At 55.5% G+C, this 12,467-nt stretch overlaps 3 protein-coding genes across 6 annotated transcripts in view; 2 read left to right on the top strand and 1 right to left on the bottom strand.

Moving 5' to 3' along the window:
- Positions 1 to 3,235, top strand: part of LOC135421276 (fibronectin type-III domain-containing protein 3a-like) — a 41,096-nt gene extending 37,861 nt beyond the window's left edge. For both annotated transcript variants that reach the window (XM_064669568.1, XM_064669569.1), the window contains 2 exons: positions 50 to 171; positions 714 to 3,235. In XM_064669568.1, the coding sequence (XP_064525638.1) occupies positions 50 to 171; positions 714 to 1,031 (440 nt within the window). In that variant the 3' untranslated portion in view covers positions 1,032 to 3,235. The remainder of the gene's footprint in view (positions 1 to 49; positions 172 to 713) is intronic.
- Positions 3,236 to 6,549: 3,314 nt separating this feature from the next.
- Positions 6,550 to 9,856, top strand: LOC135421277 (transcription initiation factor TFIID subunit 9-like). Of its 2 annotated transcripts, XM_064669571.1 has the most exons (7): positions 6,552 to 6,679; positions 6,759 to 6,840; positions 7,337 to 7,473; positions 7,569 to 7,703; positions 8,367 to 8,448; positions 8,997 to 9,110; positions 9,601 to 9,856. In XM_064669571.1, the coding sequence occupies exons 1-7, from the start codon at positions 6,629 to 6,631 to the stop codon at positions 9,762 to 9,764; spliced, it is 765 nt and encodes a 254-aa protein (XP_064525641.1). In that variant the 5' UTR covers positions 6,552 to 6,628; the 3' UTR covers positions 9,765 to 9,856. The 2 variants fall into 2 exon arrangements, with proteins under 2 accessions (XP_064525640.1, XP_064525641.1); XM_064669570.1 differs by lacking the exon at positions 9,601 to 9,856 and having other exon boundaries at positions 6,550 to 6,679; positions 8,997 to 9,361.
- Positions 8,645 to 12,254, bottom strand: LOC135421278 (PDZ domain-containing protein 11-like). 2 transcript variants are annotated; one of them, XM_064669572.1, is made up of 6 exons: positions 12,069 to 12,254; positions 11,886 to 11,969; positions 11,379 to 11,435; positions 11,080 to 11,178; positions 10,919 to 10,979; positions 8,645 to 10,657 (listed from the first exon to the last, which is right to left on the bottom strand). In XM_064669572.1, exons 1-6 carry the CDS (start codon positions 12,237 to 12,239, stop codon positions 10,623 to 10,625), a joined length of 507 nt encoding a protein of 168 aa, XP_064525642.1. In that variant the 5' UTR covers positions 12,240 to 12,254; the 3' UTR covers positions 8,645 to 10,622. The 2 variants fall into 2 exon arrangements, with proteins under 2 accessions (XP_064525642.1, XP_064525643.1); XM_064669573.1 differs by lacking the exon at positions 11,379 to 11,435.
- Between the last annotated feature and the right edge of the window lie 213 nt (positions 12,255 to 12,467).

Raw genomic sequence — 12,467 nt, 5'->3', positions numbered from 1 at the left:
TTATTCTTTTTCTCCGAAAACACCAACAAATCCCTTTGTTTTCCCGCAGCACCCAAAGCGAATCAGCTGGAAGAAAACACTTATGAAATCACATGGGAGCCTCTCCAGCCAATGAAAGGAGATTCCATTGTTTACATCCTTCAGCTTGCTGCTGGCAGAGAGTTTGATCAGGTACCTTCAGTGCAACATCAGGAACTTGAGGGGTTTTTACTTGGAAAAATTATTACAAACAAAAAGATGTGGCTATTTCTAGTGGAAGGTGTTCCTTATGGCAGTTACAACTTCCTTGTGAGGGGCAGAGGAGGGGCAGGACTGAGCTCTGCTCTGGGGGGACCAGGGACAGGACCCAGGGAATGGCTGGAGCTGTGTCAGGGCAGGGTCAGGTTGGATCTCAGCAAAAGGTTCTTCCCCCAGAGGGTGGTTGGGCACTGCCCAGGCTCCCCAGGGCAGTGGGCACAGCCCCAAGGCTGCCAGAGCTCCAGGAGGGTTTGGCTGATCCTCTGGATGTGCTCATGGTGTGACTGCTGGGGATGGGCCTGAGCAGGGCTGAGGGTTGGACTGGATGATCCTTGTGGGTCCCTTCCAGCCCAGCACATTCTGTGATACTGTGACTCCAGGAGGTGCCCAGCACTGCACACCCCTGTGAGGAGGAGCAGGAGGTCCCGGTGCAGCGTGTGGGGTGGCTCCTGTGTGACTGTCCCGTGTCCCCCCAGGTGTACAAGGGCCCCGAGACGTCGTTCCGGCTGCCGGGGGTGCAGTCGAACTGTGAGTACCGAGTGCGGGTCTGCGCCGGGCGGCAGAGCCAGGACCCCGCGGGCCCCCCGGAGCTGCTGGGCCCCTACAGCCCCAGCACGGTGTTCTCGGCGCAGCGGCAGGAGCAGGGCCCCCCGTGCCCCGCCGCCGGGCCGGAGCTGGCGCAGAGCGGGAAGCGGCTGCGCGAGGAGCGGCTCATCGCCATCGTGCTGCTCTGCGGCTTCGCCGTCGTCGCCATCCTCTTCGCCGTCGTCATCCAGTACTTCGTCATCAAGTAGGGCTGGGCCCGGCCCTGCTCAGCCCTTTGTACAGAAGCTCTTTCGGGTATTTATGGTTAGTCCTAATGAAAATCCTAGCTGGGAACGGCCCCGTGCGTTCCCGCCCTGCTGCTGGCTGCCACTGAGGCTGGGTTGGCAGATCCTTTCCAAATGCTGAGCGCACGTTTCTTGTAGAAAGGGTGATTCTGGGTCCTCTGCAATCAGGGTGAGCTGTCAGAGAACAGCACTAAACTGCCTTACGGTGCACGCTGGGGGTGTGCACCCTCCTCCTCTCTCCCGATTCCAGCCACCCGGAGAGGGAAGGCATTGCTAGAACAGTCCTTTGCCAGCACCACCAGAGCAGCGGGAGGCGATCGCTGTTCCATCAGGTTTTGTTGTAGTTGATATCCATGAAATCCAGCAGCACAAGTGCTTGAGCTTAGAGCAGAACTGCAGAGCCTACTAGAGCATACCACATTTACTAGACTGTAGAAGGAAAGCAGAATATTGACTTAGTGATATTACTACTTTACAGTTATTTTAATATTTGGGGTTCAGTAATAATCATTTCAAGTGTTGGAGTAGAGGGTGCCAGTTTTTTAGAGTTTTAATCCAAATCAATGCCAGCTGGAGCGTGAGCAGGACACGGAGGAAAGGCCCCTGTTGTGACCGGAACGTTCCTGCTGTCCTGAGCAGCTTTGGCCCAATCCACATTTCACTCTCAGTGCCTGAGAGAAAAGTAATTCCCTGTGCAGCGTGCTCAGAACAGCACAGGTGTTGTTGTCTTCAAGGAGAAAGAGTGCATTTATGATAAATGTTACACTATTTGGCTCAAACTGAGCAATTTTTGTACTATTATTAACCTGAAAAATAAAAAGTTCAGCCTGCTTTTGGGTGCCCTTCTAACTTAACCCCAACGATCAAATTGTACGTGAGAGAGCTCTTTTTAGATAACATTTATACAATGTTTTAAATGACTTGCTATCCCAGTGGTAGCAGCTTCACATTCCATGGTTTTCCTGTTGGGAATGTTCAGCCTGCTATGAACTTGTCTGAAACTCGTCCTGGTTGGCTGGGGGATATTTTTGTGGACACTGTGCACTACATTTGACTGTTGTGTTCCATCTGCTTGTGAATCCCTGAGGAGGAGCCTCACAGCTCCTGGCTCCGTTGGGTAAAGGTTTTGAAAGCTGGAACTCACAAATTCCCGATGTTTCAGGATGGGCCTTGCCAACAGCGTTTGGAATATGCCACAGAAAGGTGGATTTAGGGTGTTTTGCAAAGTCTGTGGCTCCACTTTGTACATCAGAGCGATGCACTTGTACGTGGGAGGGTGGATGTGACAGAGCTACAGGCGCCGTGTTTCCAGTCATGAATTCACCACCTTGAGGGTCTTTCTCCTACGGCAGTTGAGGAATAACGTCGTGTTAGTTTGAGGCATTGTGTTGTATTTCAGATGTGGAAAACCTAAATTATGGCCTAGTAATGCTTAATCCTCTTCACAGTAGATTTATGGTGCAATCTGAAATTAATCTTTTCAAAACGTACTCTTCATTTTGTACTCTATTTATTTTGATTAAAAGTCCTGGAAAAAAAAAATGTATGTTTGAATGTATTGTTCTACTTGTAGCAGAACTTTAAGTTAATCATTTATTATATCATAGAAATCTCTCCCTCCAGTGTCAGAAAGAGTTTTATACAGATATTAGTCTTTAGTTTGCAGAAGAGTTTACAATCTGTCTTTATTTTCCTCATAGCCTCCCTTTAGCAGATAAACTGATAAAAAAACCCAGATAAACTGCCTTCAGAAATCTCTGTTGCCAAAGGGTTATTTCTTAACTCCTTGAACCAACTCGTAGAGGGTTATTTGGCAATAATACTCCTGATCATTTAAAAGAGAAATTAGGAACGCAGAGTAAATACTAACAAGTCATGACTGCTAAAAACAAAATCCTTTTGTAATTGCCACAGAATACTCATAATTCCAGAAACAACTGGGATTTATACTGCAATACGGATTTTTCCATCAGCTGTTGTCCATTCCAGAAGGATGTACCCTCGTGGCATTAATGTTTTTAGGTATCTTCAGTTTTCTTGTATTGTCATTTTTGAGGTATCTCAAACGTATGTTAAAGCTGCCATGCATTGTATTACTAAATTGTAACTATCAAATAGATAATATATTTAATACAGCCAATAAATAATACAAATGTATTCAAATTTGACTCCGGGCTCCTGTGGTTTTGTGGGTTTTAGTCTCGTTTGTGTCATGTGGAATTTGAGGTGAAGGAACGTGCTCAGTGGCATTAGGAGCTGAAATAACTTTTCTTCTGTAAAGACTTTTTTATTTGTGGGACCCTTGGAATATCACTGTCCTTTTCCTCCCCCGGAGCTGTGTCAGCAGGGACCAAGCCGTGGGAATTCCTGAACCGCTTTGTGTGAGGTCAGGATGGTGCTGGGACAGACCTGAGGGTTGAGCAGTGACTTGACCTTTAGGAAGAAGGGAATGTGTTCATAAACCCACAAAATGAGGAATTCCTTGCCATTTTCTTTTCCAGCACTTTACAGGTTGCTTTCCATCCACTTGAGAGAGCAGAGAGCTGGCCTGGCTTAACCTGCACTGCACCTCTTGGCTCCTGTGGGAAGGAAGGGATGTGAGTTCTGTTTCCCAGGTTTGTGAGTAACAGAAAAGTCCTGAAAACCAGACAAATCCCTTCCCAGGAGCTTGGTGAGGAGGAGAGGATGGGAGGGGCTTTATTTGACCACCAGTCTCGGACACTCAGCCTGGATTTACTTTCCACTTGAGGAAAGATCAGGGATGACGAGCTGGGAAGTGCTGGGGTGGGGGGGTGAGGGTGATGGGGGCCAGTGTGAGGGAAAACCCACGGGAAGGCTCTGGGAGGCTGGAATTACAGCCAGAGGGACAGGGACACCCTGCAGAAGGATGTGCCCAGCCACAGTCCTCAGGAATTCCTCCATAACCCAGGAATGGGGTGCTGGCAGAAGTGAGAGGGGTATCAGGTACAACACAAACCTCCCCTGTCCTCCTCAGAGCTCAGCTCTTGCAGCTTCTCTACTCTGAAGGGCTGTTCAAAAGCCAGAGTTTTTTGGAGCCAAATAGTGTGGGATCTGGGCTGTAACGGGCAGTGCTGAGCACAGTCACTGCATTGTCCAGCACATCCCAGTTCTGACGTTGGGGAGATTCCTGCTGCCCTTTCCAACAGGCAGAAGCACTGGCTGTGGGTGTTTATTCAGGGGATTTAAGCACTTGGACACCTCTAAACAAGAAAAGCTGTGTGTGTGCCACGGCTCTGCTTGGCTGCACCTTAAACACCTCCTGTCTGTGAAGAAATTCCCAGTTAAATTTTGTGGGATCACAGGCTGGTTTGGGTCGGAACAGACATTAAAGCCCATCTCGTTCCACTCCACCCCCTGCCATGGGCAGGGACACCTTCCACTAGACCAGGTTGCTCAGAGCTCCGTCCAGCCTGGCCTTGGACACTTGCAGGGATTTAAAATTTATGGGATTTAAATCCTGCACCCTGAGCAGAGCCGTGCCTGGCGTGTGCTCGCCCGGGCTGCGCTCCGGATTTCTCGGGGCAGATAATTCCCAGCTGGCAGACACTGCCTGGGATGAACGACCCCGGCTCGGTGGTGGCTGATGGAGGAGTCAGAGCTCGGCCGGGACATGCCGTGACCCCATTTCCTGTTTTCCAGTGCTGAAAACAAGCCCAGTGTCTGAGTGAAGAGGAAGGGTGGATGCTCTTCCATTGGAGCAGTGCTCAGTGCCCACAGAATGCGGAATTCAGACATTTATCCTGGAGAAAAGGAGGCTCGGGGAGACCTTCTTGCTCTCTGCAACTCCCTGACAGGAGGGGGGAGCTGGGGGGGGGGTCAGGCTCTGCTCCCAGGGAACAAGGGACAGGACAAGGGGAAACGGGCTCAAGCTGTGCCAGGGGAGGGTCAGGTTGGACGTCAGGAGGAATTTCTTCATGGAAAGGGTGGTGGGGCATTGGCAGGGGCTGCCCAGGGAGGTGGTGGAGTCCCCACCCCTGGAGGTGTCCAAGGAAGGACTGGATGTGGCACTCAGAGCTCTGGGCTGGGGGACAAGGTGGGCATCGGGCACAGAGTGGACTCCATGATCTAGGATGATTCCATGATTCCCTGAGGACTGGCCATGGGGAGAAGCTTCCATGACCAGGAAGGTGTTTGTGGCCTTGAGGACAACTGTCTCCTCTGTGGAAGGCGGCTCTCCGTGTCTCCTCCTCACTGCTGGTTTCCCACAGAAATCCTGCAGGTAGCTCCTGGTCGTGCTTCCCAGCCTGGAATATCACCTGTGGGTGGGTGGGGAAGGCTTCCCAGCATGGATCCAGGGGGTTTTGGGGGTAAATCCAGAGTCCCACTGCAGTTCAAACATCATTTTCTCTCCTGCCTCAGGAACAAATGGAGTGAGAGCCACAGCCCCATGTGCCAAGTTCCAGCCTGACCCAGAGCCCGCGGTGGAAGAGCTCCCCCCCCCTTCCCTAGAACAAGGGAAAAAAAGTGGATTTTGTTTGTTGTCTAAGGTCAGTGTCTGGAATTCCTCCTCCCTCCTCCTCGCAGGATGTTTTTGTGTAACGCTCTGACTCATGGAAGTCAAATGACTTGGCCTCGGAGCTGCGGTGCTCCGGCCAAGCTCCTCGGCTCAGGAATTCTGTGCCTGCCCCTCATGCTGGGTGAGGGTTTTCCAGCCCCTGCAGGCACTGCCGGAGCCACGGGGCTGCTCCTGCCCCCCAGCAAGGTGAGCCCAGCACCCCCAGCACCCCTAAAGTTTTGGGATGTGTTTCCATCCAAGTTGGCTGATCCAGGTGCTTGACACCTTCCTGGGTGGGGATGGGGAGCAGATGGAATGTGGCAGCTGCTGGAACGTTCTGCAGTGAGGTACAAGGTGGAGCAGAGGGAGCTGCTGTTCCTTTCCCCATCTCTGGGGAAGCTCAGTGGGAGTGCCTGGGACATCCTCATCCTCCAGCCCTTGCTTCAGTTGGACCATCACGGGCAGTAACAACATGTTGCAACTGCTCCTGGAATGCTGCTGATCCCTGTCTGGCAAAATCTCAAGAAAACTTTATCTTTGGTTCTGTTTTGTCTCTGAAAGGGAGAAACTTTGATGAGACCCGCATGGAAAATGCTCTACATGACTTTCAAATCCATCCAGCTGCCACAAAAACAAGCTGGAAAAAGCTTTTAAATTTGCTTCCTAAGTGGAACCAGTTATTTTCAGAGGAGTGGAAATACACAGGAACACACTTTCGTTTTTATCTAACCCTGGGAATGCCAGCAATTTAAAAAGTGGCTTCAAAGCCAGTAATGAAGTAACAAAACATCCCCTCCTGCTGGACCACGGGGCAGACGGGGGCACTGGGCTGTCTGAAGCAGGGGGGACAGGGGACGGATCCCTGGATCCACCACATTTGTTCTGTGCATCACTTGGTCTCCAGGAATATTTATATTACAAGGAATTTCTGCCCCGCCATGCAGCGTCTCCATGGCAACCGCGCCTGGCCGCGTCTCCATGGCAACCGAGCCCTCGCGGCCGCCGTAGCCCGGCGCGCCGCTCGGCGGTCACGTGAGCGGGAGCGATGGAGGCGGCCAAGATGGCGTCCCCCAAGAGCGCCCCCAAAGACGCGCAGGTACCGCGGGCACAGGGCACGGGGGCAGCGGGGCGGCGGGGGCTCCCCGCGGCTGAGCCGTGCCCCTCTCCCCCCGCAGGTGATGGCGCAGATCCTCAAGGACATGGGCATCACTGAGTACGAGCCGCGCGTCATCAACCAGATGCTGGAGTTCGCCTACAGTGAGCGGGGCCGGGGCCGGGGCGGGAGGGGCGCGGGGAAAGGCCGGGGGGAGCAGGGCAGTGCTGTATCCGTGTTCCCTTGGGGGTTTCCCGTCTCAGACTTTAACCACTGGGCTCGGTAGTCGCGGAGATCTTTTCCAGCCTTAATTGTGGGATTCTTTGAAAGTAATCACTGAGTCACCAAGCCCAGGGTGGTTTTGGTTGGAAGAGACTTTAAAGCCCACCCATTCCCACCCCCTGCCATGGGCAGGGACACCTTCCACCAGCCCAGGTTGCTCCAAGCCCCGTCCAACCGGGCCTTGGAGACTTCCAGGGATGGGGCAGCCACAGCTTCTCTGGGCAACCTGTGCCAGGGCCTCACCACCCTCCCAGCCAAGAATTCCTTCCCAATATCCCACCGAACCCTGCCCTGGCAGTGTGAGCAATAACCCTGCAGGGAGTCGTATTTCCAGTGCCAGGGCTGGGAGGGAAGGGTTGAACTGAGCTGTCCCCCCAGGGTACGTGACCACCATCCTGGAGGATGCCAAGATCTACTCGAGCCACGCCAAGAAGTCGAGCGTGGACGCGGACGACGTGCGCCTGGCGATCCAGTGCAGGACAGACCAGTCCTTCACCTCCCCCCCGCCCAGAGACGTGAGTGCAGCCCCCCTGCTGCCCCCACAGCCCCCCTGCTGCCCCCGGGGCAGGGGAGGGGGCAGGAGGGACGTGGACCTGTCATGTGTCTGCAGTTCCTGCTGGACATCGCCCGCCAGAAGAACCAGACGCCGCTGCCCCTCATCAAACCCTACTCGGGGCCGCGGCTGCCCCCCGACAGGTACTGCCTGACCGCCCCCAACTACAGGCTCAAGGCCCTGCAGAAGAAGGTGAGGGCTCTGGGAATGGGGAATCTGGGGATGCTCCTCCTGGGGTGGCAGCAGTGGGGTTGGGATGACGGTTTTCCACACCTCTGGAAGGCACTTGTGGGCAGGTGTTGAGCTGGGCTCGTCAGTGGGTGTTTGGAACCATCAGTGAATATTTAGGACCATCAGTGCCCTCTGTCTCCAGCTTGCATTTGCAAATATTATTATGGCCAGTTAATCTGAAATGCAAAATGTGTTATAAAATCCATCTGGAGTTTTGTAGCATTTAAGCAGTATCACAGAATCACTGAGGTTGGAAAAGACTTTCAAGATTGAGTCCAACCTGATCCCCACCTTGTCCCCCAGCCCAAGCACTGAGTGCCATGTCCAGTCCTTCCTTGGACACCTCCAGGGATGGGGACTCCACCACCTCCCTGGGCAGCCCCTTCCAATGCCTGACCACCCTTCCCATGAGGAAATTCCTCCTGATGTCCAGGAGGAACTGTCAGGTTGAACATCAGGTTGTCAAAGGCACAAGCCAGGCTTTGGTGTAGATATTAAGGGGTATTTTGTACTTCCATCTCAGTTGTTTCTGCTTTAGAGGGAAAAGATTGACTTTGCTGGCAAACACTGTCTCAGTGTGGGGATTTCTTATTTATTCCCTGATTCCCTGGTTCTCTCCCCCAGGTCTCCTCCACAGCAGGCAGGATCACAGTCCCTCGCCTGAGCGTGGGTGCTGTGAGCAGCAGACCCAGCACTCCCACTCTGGGTAAGAAACAGCTCCAGGGGGGATTTCCCACCTTCATTTTATGGAGGGAAAATAAAGAGGAATAATAATTTAAAGGACTTTTCAGCCACTGGGGGACTGTCAGTGGCCACCTGACCTTATACTGTTTGACAGCTAAATTAATTTAATCTCTGTTATTACAGTGATCTTTGATACATATTGAGATTACAAATTCACCGTATTTGCGATAAATTCTTTATTTAAGAGACTATTCAAGAAATTTACTGAAGTGTGAGGGTTTTTCCTCAGTGTCAGCATGACACTGAACTAAACAGAACTGAAAAAGAGCCATTTCTAAAATGTTCACAGAACTGAGGGCTGAGCACATGCCCTTAGAAATAAAGGTGTGTTTATAGCCCGGAATTGTGTGGGGCTGGAGGAAATGTGGGAAAAGGAGTCAATGTGTGGTTCTGCCTGGGAATCTGTGTCGGTGTGTCCCCGTGCATTCCCACAGGTTCCATTTTGGAAGCAGATTTAGGAGCGTCTGTTGATGTATTTTGATGGATTTTGAGGGTTGTGTTGGGTTGCAGGTACCCCCTCAGCCCAGACCGTGTCTGTGTCAGCCAAGGTGGGGGCCCCGGTGTCTCTGGCCGGGCAGCGCTTCACTGTCCAGATCCCGTCCTCCCAACCTGCTGGGAAGTCAGGTATGGCTGGGATTGCCTTGGGGTTGGAGCACAGGGATAATCACAGGGTGCTTTGGGTTGGCAGAGGAAAAGCTCCTCCAGTCCCACTCCTGCCACGGGCAGGGACACCTTCACTGTCCCAGGTTGTTCCAACCTGGCCTGGACACTTCCAGGGATGGGGCAGCCACAGCTTCTCTGGGCAACCTCAAGTGGAAAGTAACCCTCTCCCTCATTCCAGTAACTTCCAGTGTCCATTCCCAGCACAGCAGTGACAGCCACAGAGCATCAGTGTCTCTCGTGCCTTGGCTCCACCTCTGGGCTCTCACTCCTCTGTCCTCACCCCACAAGCATTTCCCTACCTTCTCCACTTCCATCTGGGGATCATTCCAGGGTTTTCAGCCTGGGATGTTCAGCCAGCACACTGCTTTATTGCCTTGGAAGTTATTTCAGTGGGAAAGATCCCCTGTCCTTTTTCCAAGCTCTCACTAAATGATTCCCTTTGGTGCCACAGCCACCCCGACCACCCCGACCGTGCAGAACGTGCTGATCAACCCGTCCCTCATCGGCCCCAAGAACATCCTCATCACCACCAACATGGTGTCCCAGGGCACAGCCAGCGACCCCAACCCCCTCAAGAGGAAGCATGAGGATGAGGATGACTATGACACCTTGTGATGGGAACGGGGCCCTTCCCAGGACTCACAGGGGGTGGGAAGGCTCTGGCCAGGGGGGTGGGAATGTGGAAATAAAGTGGAGTGTGTTTGTAACCTGGCCCTTGTGTCTTGTGCACACCCCCCATGTGATCTGTGGCAGGTGTTTTTGGTCTGGTTTTTATCTCCAATCACAGCCCCTTCAGGAATGCCAGAGAATCCTCTGAGGATCACTCTTTTCCCCTGTTTGTCATCCATGTCCTGGTGTCCCTGTCATTCCCATTGTCCCTTTCTTTCCACAGGAGCCAAACAATGCACTGGAGGTTTCCAAATATGCCAGCCCTGTATCCCGGGGTCATTCCCAGCACAGAGGCACAAAGAGCCCAGTGCAGCCAGAGCTGGGCACTGAGTTTGGGTGGGTTTTACTCCTGGATCCCCCAGCAAACCCAGCAGAGCAGAGCAGAGGTGGCACAGAGGAGAAGGAAAGAATTCCATGGCATGAGAGAAGGGAACAGGGGGATTTCTTGGAGGACAAGGCCCCTGCTTTGCTCAGGAGCCTCAGCCCCTCGTGCTTTTCCATCCCAGCAAAGGTTCCAGGCCCAAGGGATCCAGAGCCAGCACAGCACTGACTCCAGTCCTGCTGAAAGAGGAGCAGGGATGGTGCTGGAGCAGCTCCCTCCAGTCCCCAGTTGGCAGCGGCTGTTCCAGCCCCACTCAGGAGCACAGGCTCAATCCCCTCCAGCCTCCAGCTGGGTGAGACTCTGGGCATCTCTCCAGGCAGGGCACAGCTGGGCCTGCAGTGGGAGCTGAGCGTGCTGGGCCATCTCGGGAGGTGGGAAAGCAGGAGAGGTTTGTGCAGGAGCAGCCCCAGCAGAGCTCCCCGTTAGTGAACAGTCCGTTCCTTCTGCCGCTGGTAATCTGGGGGAGAGGCAGAGCCTGAGCACCGGGGGAGTCACCCCAGGGGCAGGAAAACACCTTCTGGCCACACCTGCCCAGGCAGAGGCAGAGCTGGGGCCCCTCTGCCTTTGCAATTGCACATTTGCATCCCAGCCCCTCATTTCAGGGCATTGAGAGCAACAGTTTGTTTTCAACCCTCTCTTCCCCCACTCCATGTTTTCCTTTCAGGAAGAAACCTATTTGGCTGGAAGGTGCTGCCCCCGGAGCCCCGGCCCCACTCACTGTAGGGGAAGTAGCGCACGCGCATCGTGATCTCCCGGGCCGTCTTCAGGATCTCCACGGCCTGGAAAACAAGGGCTGGGCAGGGCTGGGCAGGGCAGGGCCTTCCCTGGCCCCGTGGGCAGGGGCTGGAAGGGCCTGGATGCCCCCCTGCCCCAGCTCACCTTGCTGTGCTCGATGTCCTGGAAATCCACGTCGTTCACCGACAGCACCTGGTCCCCCTCCTGCAGCCCCGCCCTGTGCGCGTCTGAGTCGGGGATCACCTGGGCACAGGGATGGCACGGGCTGGGCACCCACCCTCCCACGGCACCCACGGGGCACCGGGCAGCACAGGGAGCAGGGAAGGCTCAGCCCTGGCAGTTCCTGGGGCTGGGAAGGGACTGGGCAGTGCCCCAGGAGGGGCTGAGTGTGGGAAACCCCAGCCTGAGCTGGATCCAGGGGGAATGGACAGGGATGGACACACCTTGGAGATGAAGATCCCCAGCTGGGAGGCTTTTCCTCCCCGGATGTTGAAGCCCAACTGTGGGAAAAACCAGCAGTGAAAGGCAGACACCAGGGCCCTTCCCTTGGTCCAGCACCCTTCCCATTCCCAAGGCCCTTCCCTTGATCCAGGACCCTTCCCCTTCCCAGGACCCTTCCCATTCCCACGACCCTTCCCTTGATCCAGGACCCTCCCCATTCCCACGACCCTTCCCCTTCCCAGGACCCTTCCCATTCCCACGACCCTTCCCATTTCCAGGTCCCTTTCCATTCCCAGGTCACTTCCCATTCCCAGCTCCCTTCCCATTCCCAGCTCCCTTCCCATTCCCAGGTCCCGCCCCTCTCTCCCAGACGGATCCCGGTCTCTGGTCCCGTTACCAGCAGCCCCAGCCCCTCTCTCCCACCTCCCGTTCCCGGAACCCCCGCGGGACCATCGCGGCTTCTGCGGGAAAGGCGCCGGGACCGGCCCCCCGGACCCCCGGGCTCTCACCTGCGCCCCGGGCGGCTTCTGCAGGGCGATGGTGCGGGGCAGGAACCGCGTGAGCTCGTTGTTGTAGTCGGGGTGAAACACCCGCTGCGGGGACGCGCCAGCTCAGCCGGGGCCGGGCCGGGCCCCCGCCCGGGCGACCCCGCGGCCGCCCCCGGGCCGGCGCGGCCCCCCGAGCCCCCTCACCTCGTGCGGCGGGACCCAGGCGGGCGGGCTCTCGTAGGGCGGCAGGAAAACCACCGGGAAGTCGTCGTAGGGAGCGCGGGGCTCCATGGCCGCCGGCTCGGGCGGCGCGCACCGCGCGCCCATTGGCTGCGGCGGGCCGCGCCCGCCCCGGGGGACGCACCGGCACGCCATTGGTCCGGCGCTCTGCCGGCCCCGCCGCTTCCTGCCGCTGTGACCGGCGATTGGCTGTGCCCCGCCCCTCGGTGAGGCACTGCCCCGTGATTGGTTTGAAGTCCGCCCGTCGGTGACGCACCGCTCTCTGATTGGCCGGTTTCTCGCGCGGCCCGTTTGAGTCGCGACCGTTGCGGCGCCGCCATCGCGGGCGCGGCGGCTCCGGGCGGGTTCCGGGGCTTCGGCGGC

This window comes from Pseudopipra pipra, chromosome 13, assembly GCF_036250125.1.
Source record: "Pseudopipra pipra isolate bDixPip1 chromosome 13, bDixPip1.hap1, whole genome shotgun sequence".
NCBI classification, from domain to species: Eukaryota; Metazoa; Chordata; class Aves; order Passeriformes; family Pipridae; genus Pseudopipra; species Pseudopipra pipra.
Note: the sequence above shows the minus strand (reverse complement) of the source record. Positions and strands in the feature narration are given on the sequence as shown.

What these genes read in the sequence shown, in the direction of transcription:
- LOC135421277 (XM_064669570.1), top strand. Translation starts at nt 6,629, where the DNA reads ATGGAGGCGGCCAAGATGGCGTCCCCCAAGAGCGCCCCCAAAGACGCG. An exon ending in CCTCCCCCCCGCCCAGAGAC is followed by an intron (nt 7,474 to 7,568) that starts GTGAGTGCAGCC and finishes ATGTGTCTGCAG; the next exon opens with TTCCTGCTGGACATCGCCCG. An exon ending in TCAAGGCCCTGCAGAAGAAG is followed by an intron (nt 7,704 to 8,366) that starts GTGAGGGCTCTG and finishes TCTCTCCCCCAG; the next exon opens with GTCTCCTCCACAGCAGGCAG.
- LOC135421278 (XM_064669572.1), bottom strand. Translation starts at nt 12,239, where the DNA reads ATGGCGTGCCGGTGCGTCCCCCGGGGCGGGCGCGGCCCGCCGCAGCCA. An exon ending in AGAAGCCGCCCGGGGCGCAG is followed by an intron (nt 11,436 to 11,885) that starts GTGAGAGCCCGG and finishes TTTTTCCCACAG; the next exon opens with TTGGGCTTCAACATCCGGGG. An exon ending in CGTGCGCTACTTCCCCTACA is followed by an intron (nt 10,658 to 10,918) that starts GTGAGTGGGGCC and finishes CCTCTCCCCCAG; the next exon opens with ATTACCAGCGGCAGAAGGAA.